Source organism: Ischnura elegans, chromosome 11 (genome assembly GCF_921293095.1).
Source record: "Ischnura elegans chromosome 11, ioIscEleg1.1, whole genome shotgun sequence".
NCBI classification, from domain to species: Eukaryota; Metazoa; Arthropoda; class Insecta; order Odonata; family Coenagrionidae; genus Ischnura; species Ischnura elegans.
In genome coordinates, this window is record NC_060256.1 from 64,450,073 (window position 1) to 64,462,956 (window position 12,884).

The 12,884-nt window shown below is 37.4% G+C and overlaps 1 protein-coding gene across 1 annotated transcript in view; it reads left to right on the top strand.

The window, feature by feature from the left end:
* Positions 1–11,665, top strand: part of LOC124167922 — a 94,299-nt gene extending 82,634 nt beyond the window's left edge. Inside the window, exons 17-21 of the mRNA XM_046545985.1 lie at positions 373–678; positions 2,379–2,643; positions 3,424–3,557; positions 8,104–8,345; positions 10,833–11,665. Coding sequence (XP_046401941.1) covers positions 373–678; positions 2,379–2,643; positions 3,424–3,557; positions 8,104–8,345; positions 10,833–11,402 — 1,517 coding nt within the window. The 3' untranslated portion in view covers positions 11,403–11,665. The remainder of the gene's footprint in view (positions 1–372; positions 679–2,378; positions 2,644–3,423; positions 3,558–8,103; positions 8,346–10,832) is intronic.
* Positions 11,666–12,884: the final 1,219 nt, after the last annotated feature.

The window sequence follows — 12,884 nt, forward strand, 5'->3', positions numbered from 1 at the left end:
TCACTCATGTATTTATTTTTTAAAGTAGCTGTAATATTTAAATAAGTATAGCAAATGCCTTTTTAGCCGTGCAAATCATCCACTATAGTTTACATTTTTATGGATGAAATTTTGAAAAATAATTACACATTAAGCTTTAATTTCTGTTGCTGGTCCTGTTGTGTGCTAGACCAAATGTTATTGCAAACAACTAAATATGTTGTCAATTCAACAATTTCTGACAAATCTTGATTCAACAATTTTTATATTCTCTCTTCTCTGCTATAAATTTTTGTTTCTACAGCATCGTAATTATTTCTCAGCAATATGAGAATTTCTCATTGGAAGCAGTAAGTACATAATTGTTAATTCAGGGTAAATTATTTTTTTCAGCTCCTACTAAATGCGAGAGAGCAAGACTTAGAAGTGAGCAGTTGGCCCAGCGATTGTCCAAATTGACTGCCACCCATACAGCTGCTGGCATTGCGGCCACTTTTGTTCCTCGTTGTGTGGAGGGAAGTGGTGCTTGGGAACCAGTGCAGTGCTTAGAAGGTGCCACCACTCCCCTCTGTTGGTGTGTGGACCCTATTTCGGGGACTCCAGTCAAAGGCACAATCTCAAAAAGGAAGCTTGAACATGCTGAATGTGTAAAGCAACCTCAGGCACCTAATAACGTTGCTAGACGTCGCTCTGGGAAAGGTTAGTTGGTTTACTGATGGGAAGAAAGCTGATATATACCAAGAAAGTTTGAAGAAAGAGTTTATTTTTCCTTTTTCTGCATGTTTTGGGGTTAAATAGGATGTATTGATGTGTAAATGATGGATATGTCTGTGTTGAGTCCAATGAATTTTTGTACTGTATTGTGTTTTTGCTAGAATTTTTAACGTCATACATGTCATTCGTCAATTATCCCATAAGGCCAGAGTGAACAATAGGAAGTACAAACATTTGTTTTGGGAAGATGATAATTTGTGGATATGATACACAAAATATTGTGAGTTTTGTGAAACTTCATCAGGCATCTTTGAACTTGCCTTAAATTTCTCTATTTCTGGAAAAATATAGGTAGAAAAATGTGAAAACCGTCATGGTGAAATCAAATGTCATATAATTTTCTAAGAATTCTTAAACCATTATGATGTAAATTAGAGACTCAATATAATGCATTCATATTTATGTTTAGGTGTAGCAGTGTCACATGATAAATTTTTTTTAGCATGTACTTGTATAGTAGCAGGCTTTTGATTATTTCTCCAAGTGAAGGAGCCTCAATTATTTGCAGTGCCAAAGTATGCAATGAAAAGATACAGATAATCTATTCATGATTATTTTCATTGCAGTTTTAAGGTGTGTCTGTGCAATGCTTTCTCTACCTCTTTTGAACTTATTGCATTAGAAACTAGTTTTGAGTTGGGGAGCGTTAGAAAGGGAAAATTGTTGAGAATAGGCAAGGGAGAGATGGAGGAACTGGCTAAGGAGGTGACTAGCAAATAGGTACTCCTACAAATGATTAATGGGACCACAAATAATTGAAGCTCCATTTTATTGAAATAATTTTTGTGGCAAAATGCCTTTTCAGAGCTGCCCAGGGTAGACAATAAATCAGTGCTCTTCATTGTCTCAGATCCACATGTGTATGTTTTCACCTTGAGAGTCTCTAGAAAGATTTTTGGAGTTAGAGGGAGGGGCATATTAACCCTTAGCATGACTGATGTACTGAGCCCAAAGAGACTCTTCCATCCCCTCCGTACGGAGCACTTTTGCAGGACATTCGTTGAGAAGGGTCTCGCCGATAACCACAAACTCTCAGCACCAACCTTTTTGACTCTTCCTAGCGGGGACTCCGCATTATCTCGGACTTCGGGGATAGTTGGGCTCCCTCCTGTCGGGGTTTATATAAGTTAATATTTATCGTAGAATTTTGTTTAAAAATTGTAAGCACTGCTCAAAAGACAAACAATTCAATCCTTAGTTAATATTATTTGAGAAAGGAACAAATATTTATTTCGAAAACTGACTGAAATAACAATTGAATGACTGTGGTCCCTTACCACAAAGAGGGGTTTTATAAGATGAGGGGTCTGGGTATACCTTCTCCAGGATTTCGAGGGTATGGCATAAGTCCCGCTTTGCTGGGTCCTTAAAAGGGGTAGAGTAAGTATCCATCATTAAAGGAGGAGAGTAAGGAAATGTATATTTTCAGCATTCGTTCTCTTGCATTGAATTGAATTGCATTGAAAAATCTGCGATGAAAATTTGTGGCTTTCATCTCCCGGGTCAAGAAACGTCTTGCTGCATATTTTCGTCTTTAGTAGCGAAAGGGTTGAGAAAGTTAGACCATGGTACTCCTGTGTCTTACTATGGTGAGCATGACAAAATTTTCTCCTTTACTATTACAGCACGTAACTTTGAGAGTGAATGGTTTGAATTGGAGGAAGAAAGTGCCCAGCCTGTGGACCAAATTCTGGAAGAATCAAGCTTTGAAGTTCGAGAGGTGGTCATAAACACAACACCTTCACCTTCTGAAGAGGTCACCACTCTTCCTCCTGAAGTGGAACCGGAATCAGAGTTACCCCTTACCAGATGTCAGGCCATGAAGAAAAATGTCGAGGAATTGTCTGCTGGTCAAGGCACTTTATCTGTTGTGTGTGATAGAGAGGGAAGGTAAACAAAATTTTTTTCACATGTGAATTTAAACTTCTAACATCCGATGTCTCTTGCATTATCATTTGAGATTGGAAGCCTTTACACAATGCCCCAAATTAGCTTACTTGCAGGAGTCTGGGGCTTTACTATAATCAGTGGCCTACGATTCCTGATTGTGTTTTTAGAATCATAAGCATGGTGTATGTGATGAACTGGGCCCTCATATGTCCAGCTCACAATCAGTTGAAAATACTGACCTTGAGGTGTGCAGTTAACTAACATGTCTATTACTGTATGGCTGTTTAATAGTGTAGTTATGTAATTATCAACCCCCCTAATTTCCAGTACCACTAATGTAACCGTCAATATGTATTTATAGCCATGAACCATTTTTCTACCATTGCTATTTGTCTATACACATAAGTCTGCCTACCTTTTTCTACTAAATTTTCCAAACTGGCTGCTGACTATTTTTTGACTTCAGGCTAATAATCAAAGATTATTTCTCCCCCTATCCAGCAAATTATCTGGAAAAAAAAGGAGGGAGTTAAGTCAATTGCTTACCAGGACTTTAAAGAAAATTTACTTCTTTATCAATTGCACTATCCATCCCCAGTGCAGTTCTTTTATTATGGATGCATATTTGTCATTGAAACGAAATCTTAGTGGTACATCATATTTTGGATCTTGAGGTTTTTTTTTAAACATTGTTAGGTGTTTTGCAGTACAAGTTAGCAATTTCTAATGGATCTGATATTACGTAATTACATTTATATGAATTTTTTCTCATCCTGGCAGATTTCTACCAATGCAGTGTTATCATCCAATGCAAGGTGCATCTGGTGAAACCTATCAAGAGTGTTGGTGTGTTGATGAAGCTGGAAATCAGTTGCCCAATACCACAACATTCAAGAGAGGCACAAAAATATGTTGTAAGTTGGTGAAAAGAAAATCTGTCCCGTGTATAAAATTTATCTCTTTTACTCTCATTCATTCATGGACGCCGAGTTACAAAAAATATTGGGGGGGCCCAAACCAGGGATCTTGCCTCGGAAAATTTTATAAGTACATAGTGAGTTTTAAGTTTTTTAAGCATTTTAGAAGAGTTACATGATCAACATTAGAACCCTGATAGCTCGAATTTCGATATCTGGACACTCCGGGGAAGGTTAACAAACTTGGCACATTTTTTCTTCACACCCCCCTATTGGAAATTTCTTATAAGTCTTACAGAAATTCTTATAAGAATTCTGTAAGACTTATAGATATCTATAAGTCTTACAGAATTCTGATAGGATTCTATAAGTCTTACAGAATTCTTATAGGATTCTATAAGTCTTACAGAAATTCTTATAGGATTCTATAAGTCTTACAGAAATTCTTATAAGAACTTTGCATTTCTTATAGCATTCTATAAGAATGTTGCACAGGTCACATAACTTTCAGGTTTTTATCCGGCATGCATTTAAGTCACCATAACTTATGTTGGCAATTTATAATTATTTAAGAAATTCTTATAAGATTTTTTTGGAAATAATGTATAACTCTTTGTTAAGTAATGTTCTGCTAATTTATTGGCGTTTTCAGCATGGTATTTGACATAAATGGTTCCAAGAAGTTGAGGCTTCTTCTTATGAGACTTGTTAATATATATCCCTAAGAGCACATGAAAAATTGTACACTTATAAAATCTATCTGTTTCGAGTCTATAGATTACTTAACCGATGGAAGTTTGATATGGGCCATGAATAAGCACGATGTATACTACGATTGCATACGTTGCAGGATACGGTTGCCATGGAAACCTTGTTTGGTTGTTAGGTTGCTAGGTATTGCTTTTATATGTTAATCATTCACCATGTTTTTGTGTGACCTGTTTAATGAAATAAGTCGTGTGCTTCTAACAAAAATAAGGCATTGACCTCATTTGGTAAGTCTTACAAAACTGGCATTCCTAAAATCATGTCACCTTAAACAAACAGTTTCGTGGAATTTTAAACTTTTCATCGTTAATTTAGATAGACTTGTATATTTTTCAGATTGTGACATATCTAATATAAGTGGAAGTTTTAATGAAAACAGTGTTTCAATGGACAAAGTGAGTGATTTAGTCGTCTCTGGAGAGAATGAATTTGTATGAGTAAACCTAAATAACACCTGCACAATTATTATTTTATGGAAAATACATCAACTATTATTCTCAATCAGTGTTTCTGGGATTCCTATTAATTTCCCTAAATCTTGCACTAATTGTTAGCCATATTCTACCTATCCTTTTCTCCAAATGGCATCAAATTCCATTTTACTTTATTTATTTCTTTCATTATCTATCCAAATCTGCATGTAGAGGTCATTCTCTCTGGTATCTTAAATAAACATTTCTCCTATGTATTCGATTTATCAATTTTTCCTTTTCCTTCCCAAGTAATTTCTTGAAGTATCCCAAGTCGAACTTGAATTTTATTTCATTTGCTTCTTCAATTTTCCAGGTTAAATCATTCCATATTGCAATTCCTTTATATTTCATTGCGTAGTGATTGCCAAAGCCATATTCTATTATCAGTCCATCATTCCAGGATATCGTTGGTTTCATTGCTTTTAGTTTTTTAGTTTTAAAATGTGGGGGGCGTTAACCCTATGCAGAACCCATGACCTGAAGGACCTCTATGGATTGTCTGGCCAGTCAGGTGAACTTTACAGAACTTGAATGTCCTTGCTTGATGCACACTAAAGATAGACATTACATTTGGTACATGGGAAATCATTAGGTTTGCTGTGTACCAGATATAGGCACCTTCATTTGGAAAAAAATTAGGTATAATGCTAACTTTGTACTCTCAGGAGGGATGTAAATCTCATGTAGCTTTTTATAGAAGTTTGCACAAGTGTTTTAAGCATGATGATATGATATTTATAATAAATATTTCCATGAGAAAATTTCTAATAAATAACATTTTGTAATTGATACTTTTGATAAGAAATTTTCTTATAAGAAAAATTCTTACAAGAAAAATGCCCAATTTCTGATAAGAAATTTTCTTATAGAAAAATTCTTATAAGAAATTTTCTTATAAGAAGAATTCTTATAAGAAATTTTCTTATAAGAAAAATGCCCAATTTCTGATAGGAAATTTTCTTATAAGAAATTTCCAATAGGGCCCCTATTGAAAATTTCTTATAAGAAAATTTCTTATCAGAAATTGAACATATTTCTTATAAGAAAATTTCTTATAAGAATTTTTCTTATAAGAAAATTTCTTATCAGAAATTGGGCATTTTTCTTACAAGAAAATTTCTTATAAGAATTTTTCTATAAGAAAATTTCTTATCAGAAATTGGGCATATTTCTTATAAGAAAATTTCTTATAAGAATTTTTCTTATAAGAAAATTTCTTCTAACTATCAGTTACAAAATGTTATATATAACAAATTTTCTGATGGAAATATTTATTATAAATATCATATAAACATGCTTAAAACACTTGCGCAAACTTCTATAAAAAGCTACATAAGATTTACATCCCTACTGAGAGTATAAAGTTAGCATTATACCTAATTCAATCCAAATGTAGACACCTATATCTTATACAGCAAACCTAATGATTTCCCATGAACCAAATGTAGATGTCTATCATCAGTGTACATCAAAAAGGACATTGAAGCTCTGTAAAGTTCACCTGGCTGGCCAGACAAGGCAAGATACCATAGAGGTCTTTCAGGGCATGGGTTCTGTATAGGGTTAATGTCCCCACATGCTAAAAGAAACTAAAATCAATGAAACCAACGATAGCCTAGAATGATGGACTGATAATTGAATACAACTTTGGCAATCATTACGCAATGAAAGATACAGGAATTGCAATATGGAATATGATTTAACCTGGAAAATTGAAGAAGCAAATGTAATAATTAAATTCAAGTTCCACTGGAGATAGGTACTTCAAGAAATTATATGGGAAGGAAGAGTAAAATTTGATAAATAAAATGCATATGAGCAATGTTTATTTAAGATACCAGAGAGAATGAGACCTCTACATACAGATTTGGATAGATAATGAAAGAAATAAGCAAAGCAAAATGGAATTTGATGCCATTTTGGAGAAAAGGATACGTAGAATATGGCTAACAATAAGTGCAAGATTTAGGGAAATTAATAGGAATCACAGAAACACTGATTGAGAATAATAGTTGATGTATTTTCCATAAAATAATAACTGTGCAGATGTTGGCATACTCATACAAATTCATTCTCATTCTCTTCAGAGAAGACTAAATCACTCACTTTGTCCATTAAAACACTGTTTTCATTAAAACTTCCTCTTATGTTAGATATGCCACAATCTGAAAAATATACATGTCTATCTAAATTAATGATGAAAAGTTTAAAATTCAACGAAACTATCTGTTTAAGGTAACATAATTTTAGGAATGCCAGTTTTTTAATACTTACCAAATGAGGTCAATGCCTTATTTTGGTTAGAAGCGCACGACTTATTTCATTAAACTGCTATCACAAAGACATAGTGAATGATTAACATATAAAAGCAATCCCTAGCAACCTAACAACCAAACAAGTTTTGGTTGTTAGGTTGCTAGGGAACCATGTGAACAGTATCCTGCAACGTATGCAATTGTAGTATACATCGTGGTTATTCATGGCCCATATCGAACTTCCATCGGTCAAGTAATCTGTAGACTCGAAACAGAGAGATCTTACAAGTCTACAATTTTTCATGTGCCCTCAGCTATATATACTAACAAGTCGCATTAATAAGAAGCCTCCGCTTCTTGGAACCATTTATGTCAAATACCATGCTGAAAAAAACCAGGGAATTAGCAGAACATTACTTAAAAAAGAGTTATACATAATTTCAAAAAATTATCTTATGTAGAATTCCTTAAATAATTATCAATTGCCAACATAAGTTATGGTGACAAGCCTGCTGGATAAAAACCTAAAAGGTATGCGACCCGCGCAGCATTATTGTAGAATTCTATAAGAAATGCAGATTTCTTATAAGAATTTTTGTAAGACTTATAGAATCCTATAAGAATTTCTATAAGACTTATAGAATCCTTTAAGAAATATGAAAGACTTATAGAATCCTATAAGAATTCTGTAAGACTTATATAATCCTATAAGTCTTACAGAATTCTTATAAGAATTTCTGTAAGACTTATAAGAAATTTTCAATAGGGCCAAATCTAATTTTTGAGGGGGCTCGGGCCCCCTCAGGCCCCATGGAGTTGGCGCCACTGCATTCATTGTATGTTAAAAAGTTTTGAATTCAAACATTTGTGAAAATACTTAATTTACTTGCATACCACTTTATTTCCTAATATAAACTCAACATATTGTTATTTGGGAATATTTTAAAATACAACATTAACATTTAGAAACATTGGAGTGCATGTTCAGATCTCAATTGATCAGAATGTATTGATGAAGTATATCTAAGAAATCACCTCTTTTCACAGTGCCCACACCCATAGAAGCTGTGGAAATTCATCTAGGATTTCAAGGTAGCCATGTGGGAATGAAGAAAAAAGCTGTAATTGGCTCTGTCAGAGACATCCTCTCAAAAATGGGGGCAAAGGTCAAAGCTGACTCCATTGAAGTGGAAATGCGGCCTTCGGATGCTGATGGTGACTCAATCCATGTGCAATTTTCTTTAATCGGACCAAATAAAGTGGATGTGGCTTATCAGCTAGAGCAAATGGTGAGGAAATAATGCATGGCATCTGTCAATGTATATTGTGACCAAATGAATTTTATATCTTGAACACAATTTCTATGGTGATCAAGTTGGTGTGACGGCTAGAATGTTATCTTCTCATATTGTGGCTTGAGCTCAAATCCTATTGGTGGAAAAGAATTCTCAGAGCTTACCCAGTCCCTGCTTGCATGTTGTGTGGAGAGCACTTCAAGTGCTGCACTTTGTCCGTTAGATAGGATGTAACCCAGTGCCCAGTGAGAAATGGGTGGTGGAGTCCACGTGGAACCCACGTGGAATTCACGTTGAGTGGTGGATATTTGGTGGTGGTGGATATTGAGTGGTTGGACCCACGTGGAATCCACGTTGATTTCAAGTGGATTTGTGGTGATTATCATAAAATGTTAAACAGAATTTCTAATTTGTGGAACTTAACTCTCTGGTGACATTGGATCTCTGGTGACATTCCACCACCCATTTCTCACTGGGTGAGAAATGGGTGGTGGAATCCACGTGGAACCCACGTGGAGAATTATGTGGATACCACGTGTTTTTGGTCGTGGAATCAACATGAAACCCACGTGGAAATTTGGTGGAAAAATTAAAACAGCAGTTGGTGCTGTCCTAAAACCATTAAAACCTCAACCACTCTCTATCTAAACCTTCTATATATGTGTCTACGATTTTTCATGTGCTCTCATGGCTGCCTTTCCACGAATTATATAAAAATAGAATGTGCGATACATTTTCACATAACTAGCGTGGTTTCAGGATGATAAATGACGCAATGTCACCAGAGAGTTAAGTTCCACAAATTAGAAATTCTGTTTAACATTTTATGATAATCACCACAAATCCACTTGAAATCAACGTGGATTCCACGTGGGTCCAACCACTCAATATCCACCACCACCAAATATCCACCACTCAACGTGGATTCCACGTGGGTTCCACGTGGATTCCACCACCCATTTCTCACTGGGAAAGCAGTTGTCCCTTTGGTGCCTTTTGTTAAGAGCAGGCTAATACTAACTGGATTTCTCTCCACCCTTCCTTCCATACCCTTCCCCAGGGCTGGATTTAGGATGTAGGTGGCCTGGGGCCCATTTTGGTGGGAGGCCCACTGTTTCAAGGTGTTGCAATTTGTAACGTAATGACAGAGAAGGCGTGCCACTGGTTGCGTTCAAAGGTACAGCTTTTTAATCAGCAGCATTAAACATTTATTTTGTCAATGTTGGCGACTACGTGTTAACAAAAAAACAACCCTGATTCACTTGTACATGATTGTTTTTTTTCTGTTTTTCTGATTTTGTGAGAGTTACCTCTGTATTGGCGGAAGATTTAGCGTATTGAGGTCGATGGTTGGTTACGCTAATTAAATAAGCGAATTACACTGTGAATACAAGTTTATTGGCTGCACTAACGTTACAGCTGCCGAAGCGGAATAGGAAAATAAGAGACACGCTAATGGCGGACGGGCGTGCTGATGCTCTAGTGCTCGGGGTGTTTTTCTTTTCCGCTCCGGTTCGCAACTCCTAGTTCCGCCCTTGCTTGCCACCAACTCTCACGGCCGGCACAATAATCGCTAACAGCTGAGGGCCGCCATGTGCCCTCCCTCCAAATGTAGCCGCCACAGGAGGCTTATGCTTAGTGGGTGGCCCTGGGTTGGTGGGTGGCTCAGGGCTTGGGCCCCTTGGGCTCCCCCTTATATTCAGCCCTGCCCTTCCCAATGACAAAAATCATCTAAGTTAAAAAAGATCTGATGCTTTTCTGGAGTATGCTGGTAGTGAAGGCTGTTCGGGTACTCCACTGGGTAATCTCCTTTACGGCTGCCGACATTCAGGGGTACGAGTTGTACTCCATCCTCAGGACTGAATGAGCCATGCCTCCATTCAGCCCTGGAGTACAACTCGTACCCCGAAATGTCGGCAGCCATGAAGGATTACCCAGTGGAGCACCTTAACAGCCTTCACTACAATCATCTAAGTTGTTGGTCACCTCCTCCAAATACCATACACAATGGCTATACTTTCAAAGCTTCAGGCCCAATTATCTTAGAAAGTTAAATATGTAGATTCATGAAAGATCTGAGACCTTATCAGTTTATGATTCAGGAGAATTCTCCTCACGTTTCCATGATGCAGCATGATGGTGCTACATGATGGATGTCCTGTTTTATTGGGAGACTTTCCCAATATCCTGAGGGCTGATAATGACCCCTGATGATGTTAGGAAAATCTTCTATCAAAACATCACCATCCATCATGTAGACCCTAGCCAAGTTGGAAACCTGAGATGAATAGATAACCTCTACAGAAACATCACCAGATCATCATTTTCACTTATAAGCTATATCGGGGCCAGTGTCTTAAACTTGTTTTTTCAATTCCATTTTTTGTTTGCATTCCATTTTTTAGCTCTGGAAAAACACTTTTCTTCTCTCATTCACTCATATATTTGTACATGTAAATTTATTGTGCATTAATCTTGCAGGTGAAAGCAAAGCAAGTGGTGGTTGAAGTGGAGAAATCTTCATCAAAAGATAAAGAGATGGGGAATCCCGAAAGAAAAGATGAGGGGCATCGCAAGATGGTGGCTGAGATAACGAGTTCATTTTTCAGTCACCGCCCTGTTTCATCGATCGGTCAACGTGTTATTGCCCTGGAGCACAGAGAAATACTTCTGTCTGACAACGCAGATGAGAGCAGTGCGAAGGAGAGTCCTCTTTTTGGCAGTCGCTCTTTGAACGGAGGTGGCAGCAGTAGTGGAGCTGCTGCTTTACTGGGTGTCTGCGTCATATCATCCTTTATCATATGCATATTGTCTGTCCTGCTCATGATACAAAAAGGCCGTTCGAAGAATGGCCGTTGGTTTACTGGTGGGGACACTTCCAAGAAGTGCGAAGTCATGGGAGAAATGGAGGACGGTGGTTCGTACTACAAGACTTGCGATGTGGTGCCAACATCACCATCAACACCAGCACCAATATTTGTCCTCACCCCTGAGTGCTTGAAGGAGGATGTAAATAGTATTTCCAACTCTGAGAATGCCCTGGTGAAGTGATAGTGATGATCAGCTGCAGTGTATCTATTCTTACATACAAAAGAATAAAACTTTAAGACTTTTTGTGACCATGGAAAAGTTTAAAACACTCGTAATTGTGTTTCACGTCTGTGAAGTTTTCAATTTCATGGACATGTTTGAGAAGACATTTTGACTGTGTATTTATAAGTGTGTACATTATGCATTTCTATGTTTTATGTCCTATTTTTGATTGTGAGTTGTCCCCATATTTTTGTACAGTTTTATATAAATTTAAAATTCTACTCATCTTCTTCATTTATCATAAAGTGTAGTTGAGGACAGAGTCAATAATTTAAGAATCAAGATTATTGACTCTGGACATATAATATAGATAAGATTTTGATTTTACTCTGGGTCTACCAAGAATAAGGGTGAACAGTGGCACCGACTCTATTGGGCCTGAGGGGGCCCGTGCCCCCTCAAAAATTGGTTATGGGTGTGATGAAAAAATGTGTCAGGCTTGTCGTCTTTCTCCGGAGTGTCCAGATATCGAGATTTGTGTTATCAGGGTTCTAATGCTGATCATATGACTCTTCTAAAATGCTTAAAAAACTGAAACCTCACTACTTATAAAATTTCCTGGGGCAGATTCCCAGTTTGGGCCCCCCCAATATTTTTTGTAAGTCGGCACCCCTGAGGGTGAACCCAGATCAAAGTTGTGGTATGCTGGCCTTCCTGACAACAAATGCTCCCTATAATGAGGGTCAGTAATATTAGTATAATAATAGTATCTCACCCATACCCTCATAGTAGCCCTGTTTGGCTTCCCTTTGGAAAACATGTTAGCCAGCTGATGTAATAGGGAGTATAAGTACCCTTATATGTAGAGTGCTTGACTTTTGACCTTGGGGCCTGGCGTGAAGCTTTCGGACTCCACCAAACAAATATTCTTCATGTTAGTGTAAAGTGGTCCAGGGAAACAGCCTGAATGGGCAGAAAATTCATACCCTTGTGGCTCTGTTTGGGGTGAACTTTACAGTCTGGCTGGTGAGAGTTGTCCGATGACAATGCAAGAGGAGTGGTGGAGAACAGTCCACCAGCACCAGCAGGTTTGCAGCCAATCGCTGTCCTCCAAACACACCCACACCCTCGCCTAGTCATACTATGTTGTTACATGTATATGGATCACCAAAACAAGTTGAACAATTTTCCCAGTGCGGGCAGAGTAGCTGGATAGAAATGCAAAGGGTAATGATGGCCACGATTCTCCGCTGCCCCTTCATGGTTGTTGTCCTTTCCAGCTCCTTTCTTCACAGAAGACTATTGTTTACCTGTGATTTGGGCATTTCCCTTTCTCATCTGGCTTCTTTGCCCTCTACCCCAAACTAGATCCTTCTGCTTGTCATCAGACAACTCTTGGTGGCTGGACTTCGACTGACGACACTTACATATCCCACCCAAACTTTGGGTTCAATCAGTCAGTGAGTGATGACATTTAAGCAGTAGTGGACACAGAAAAAA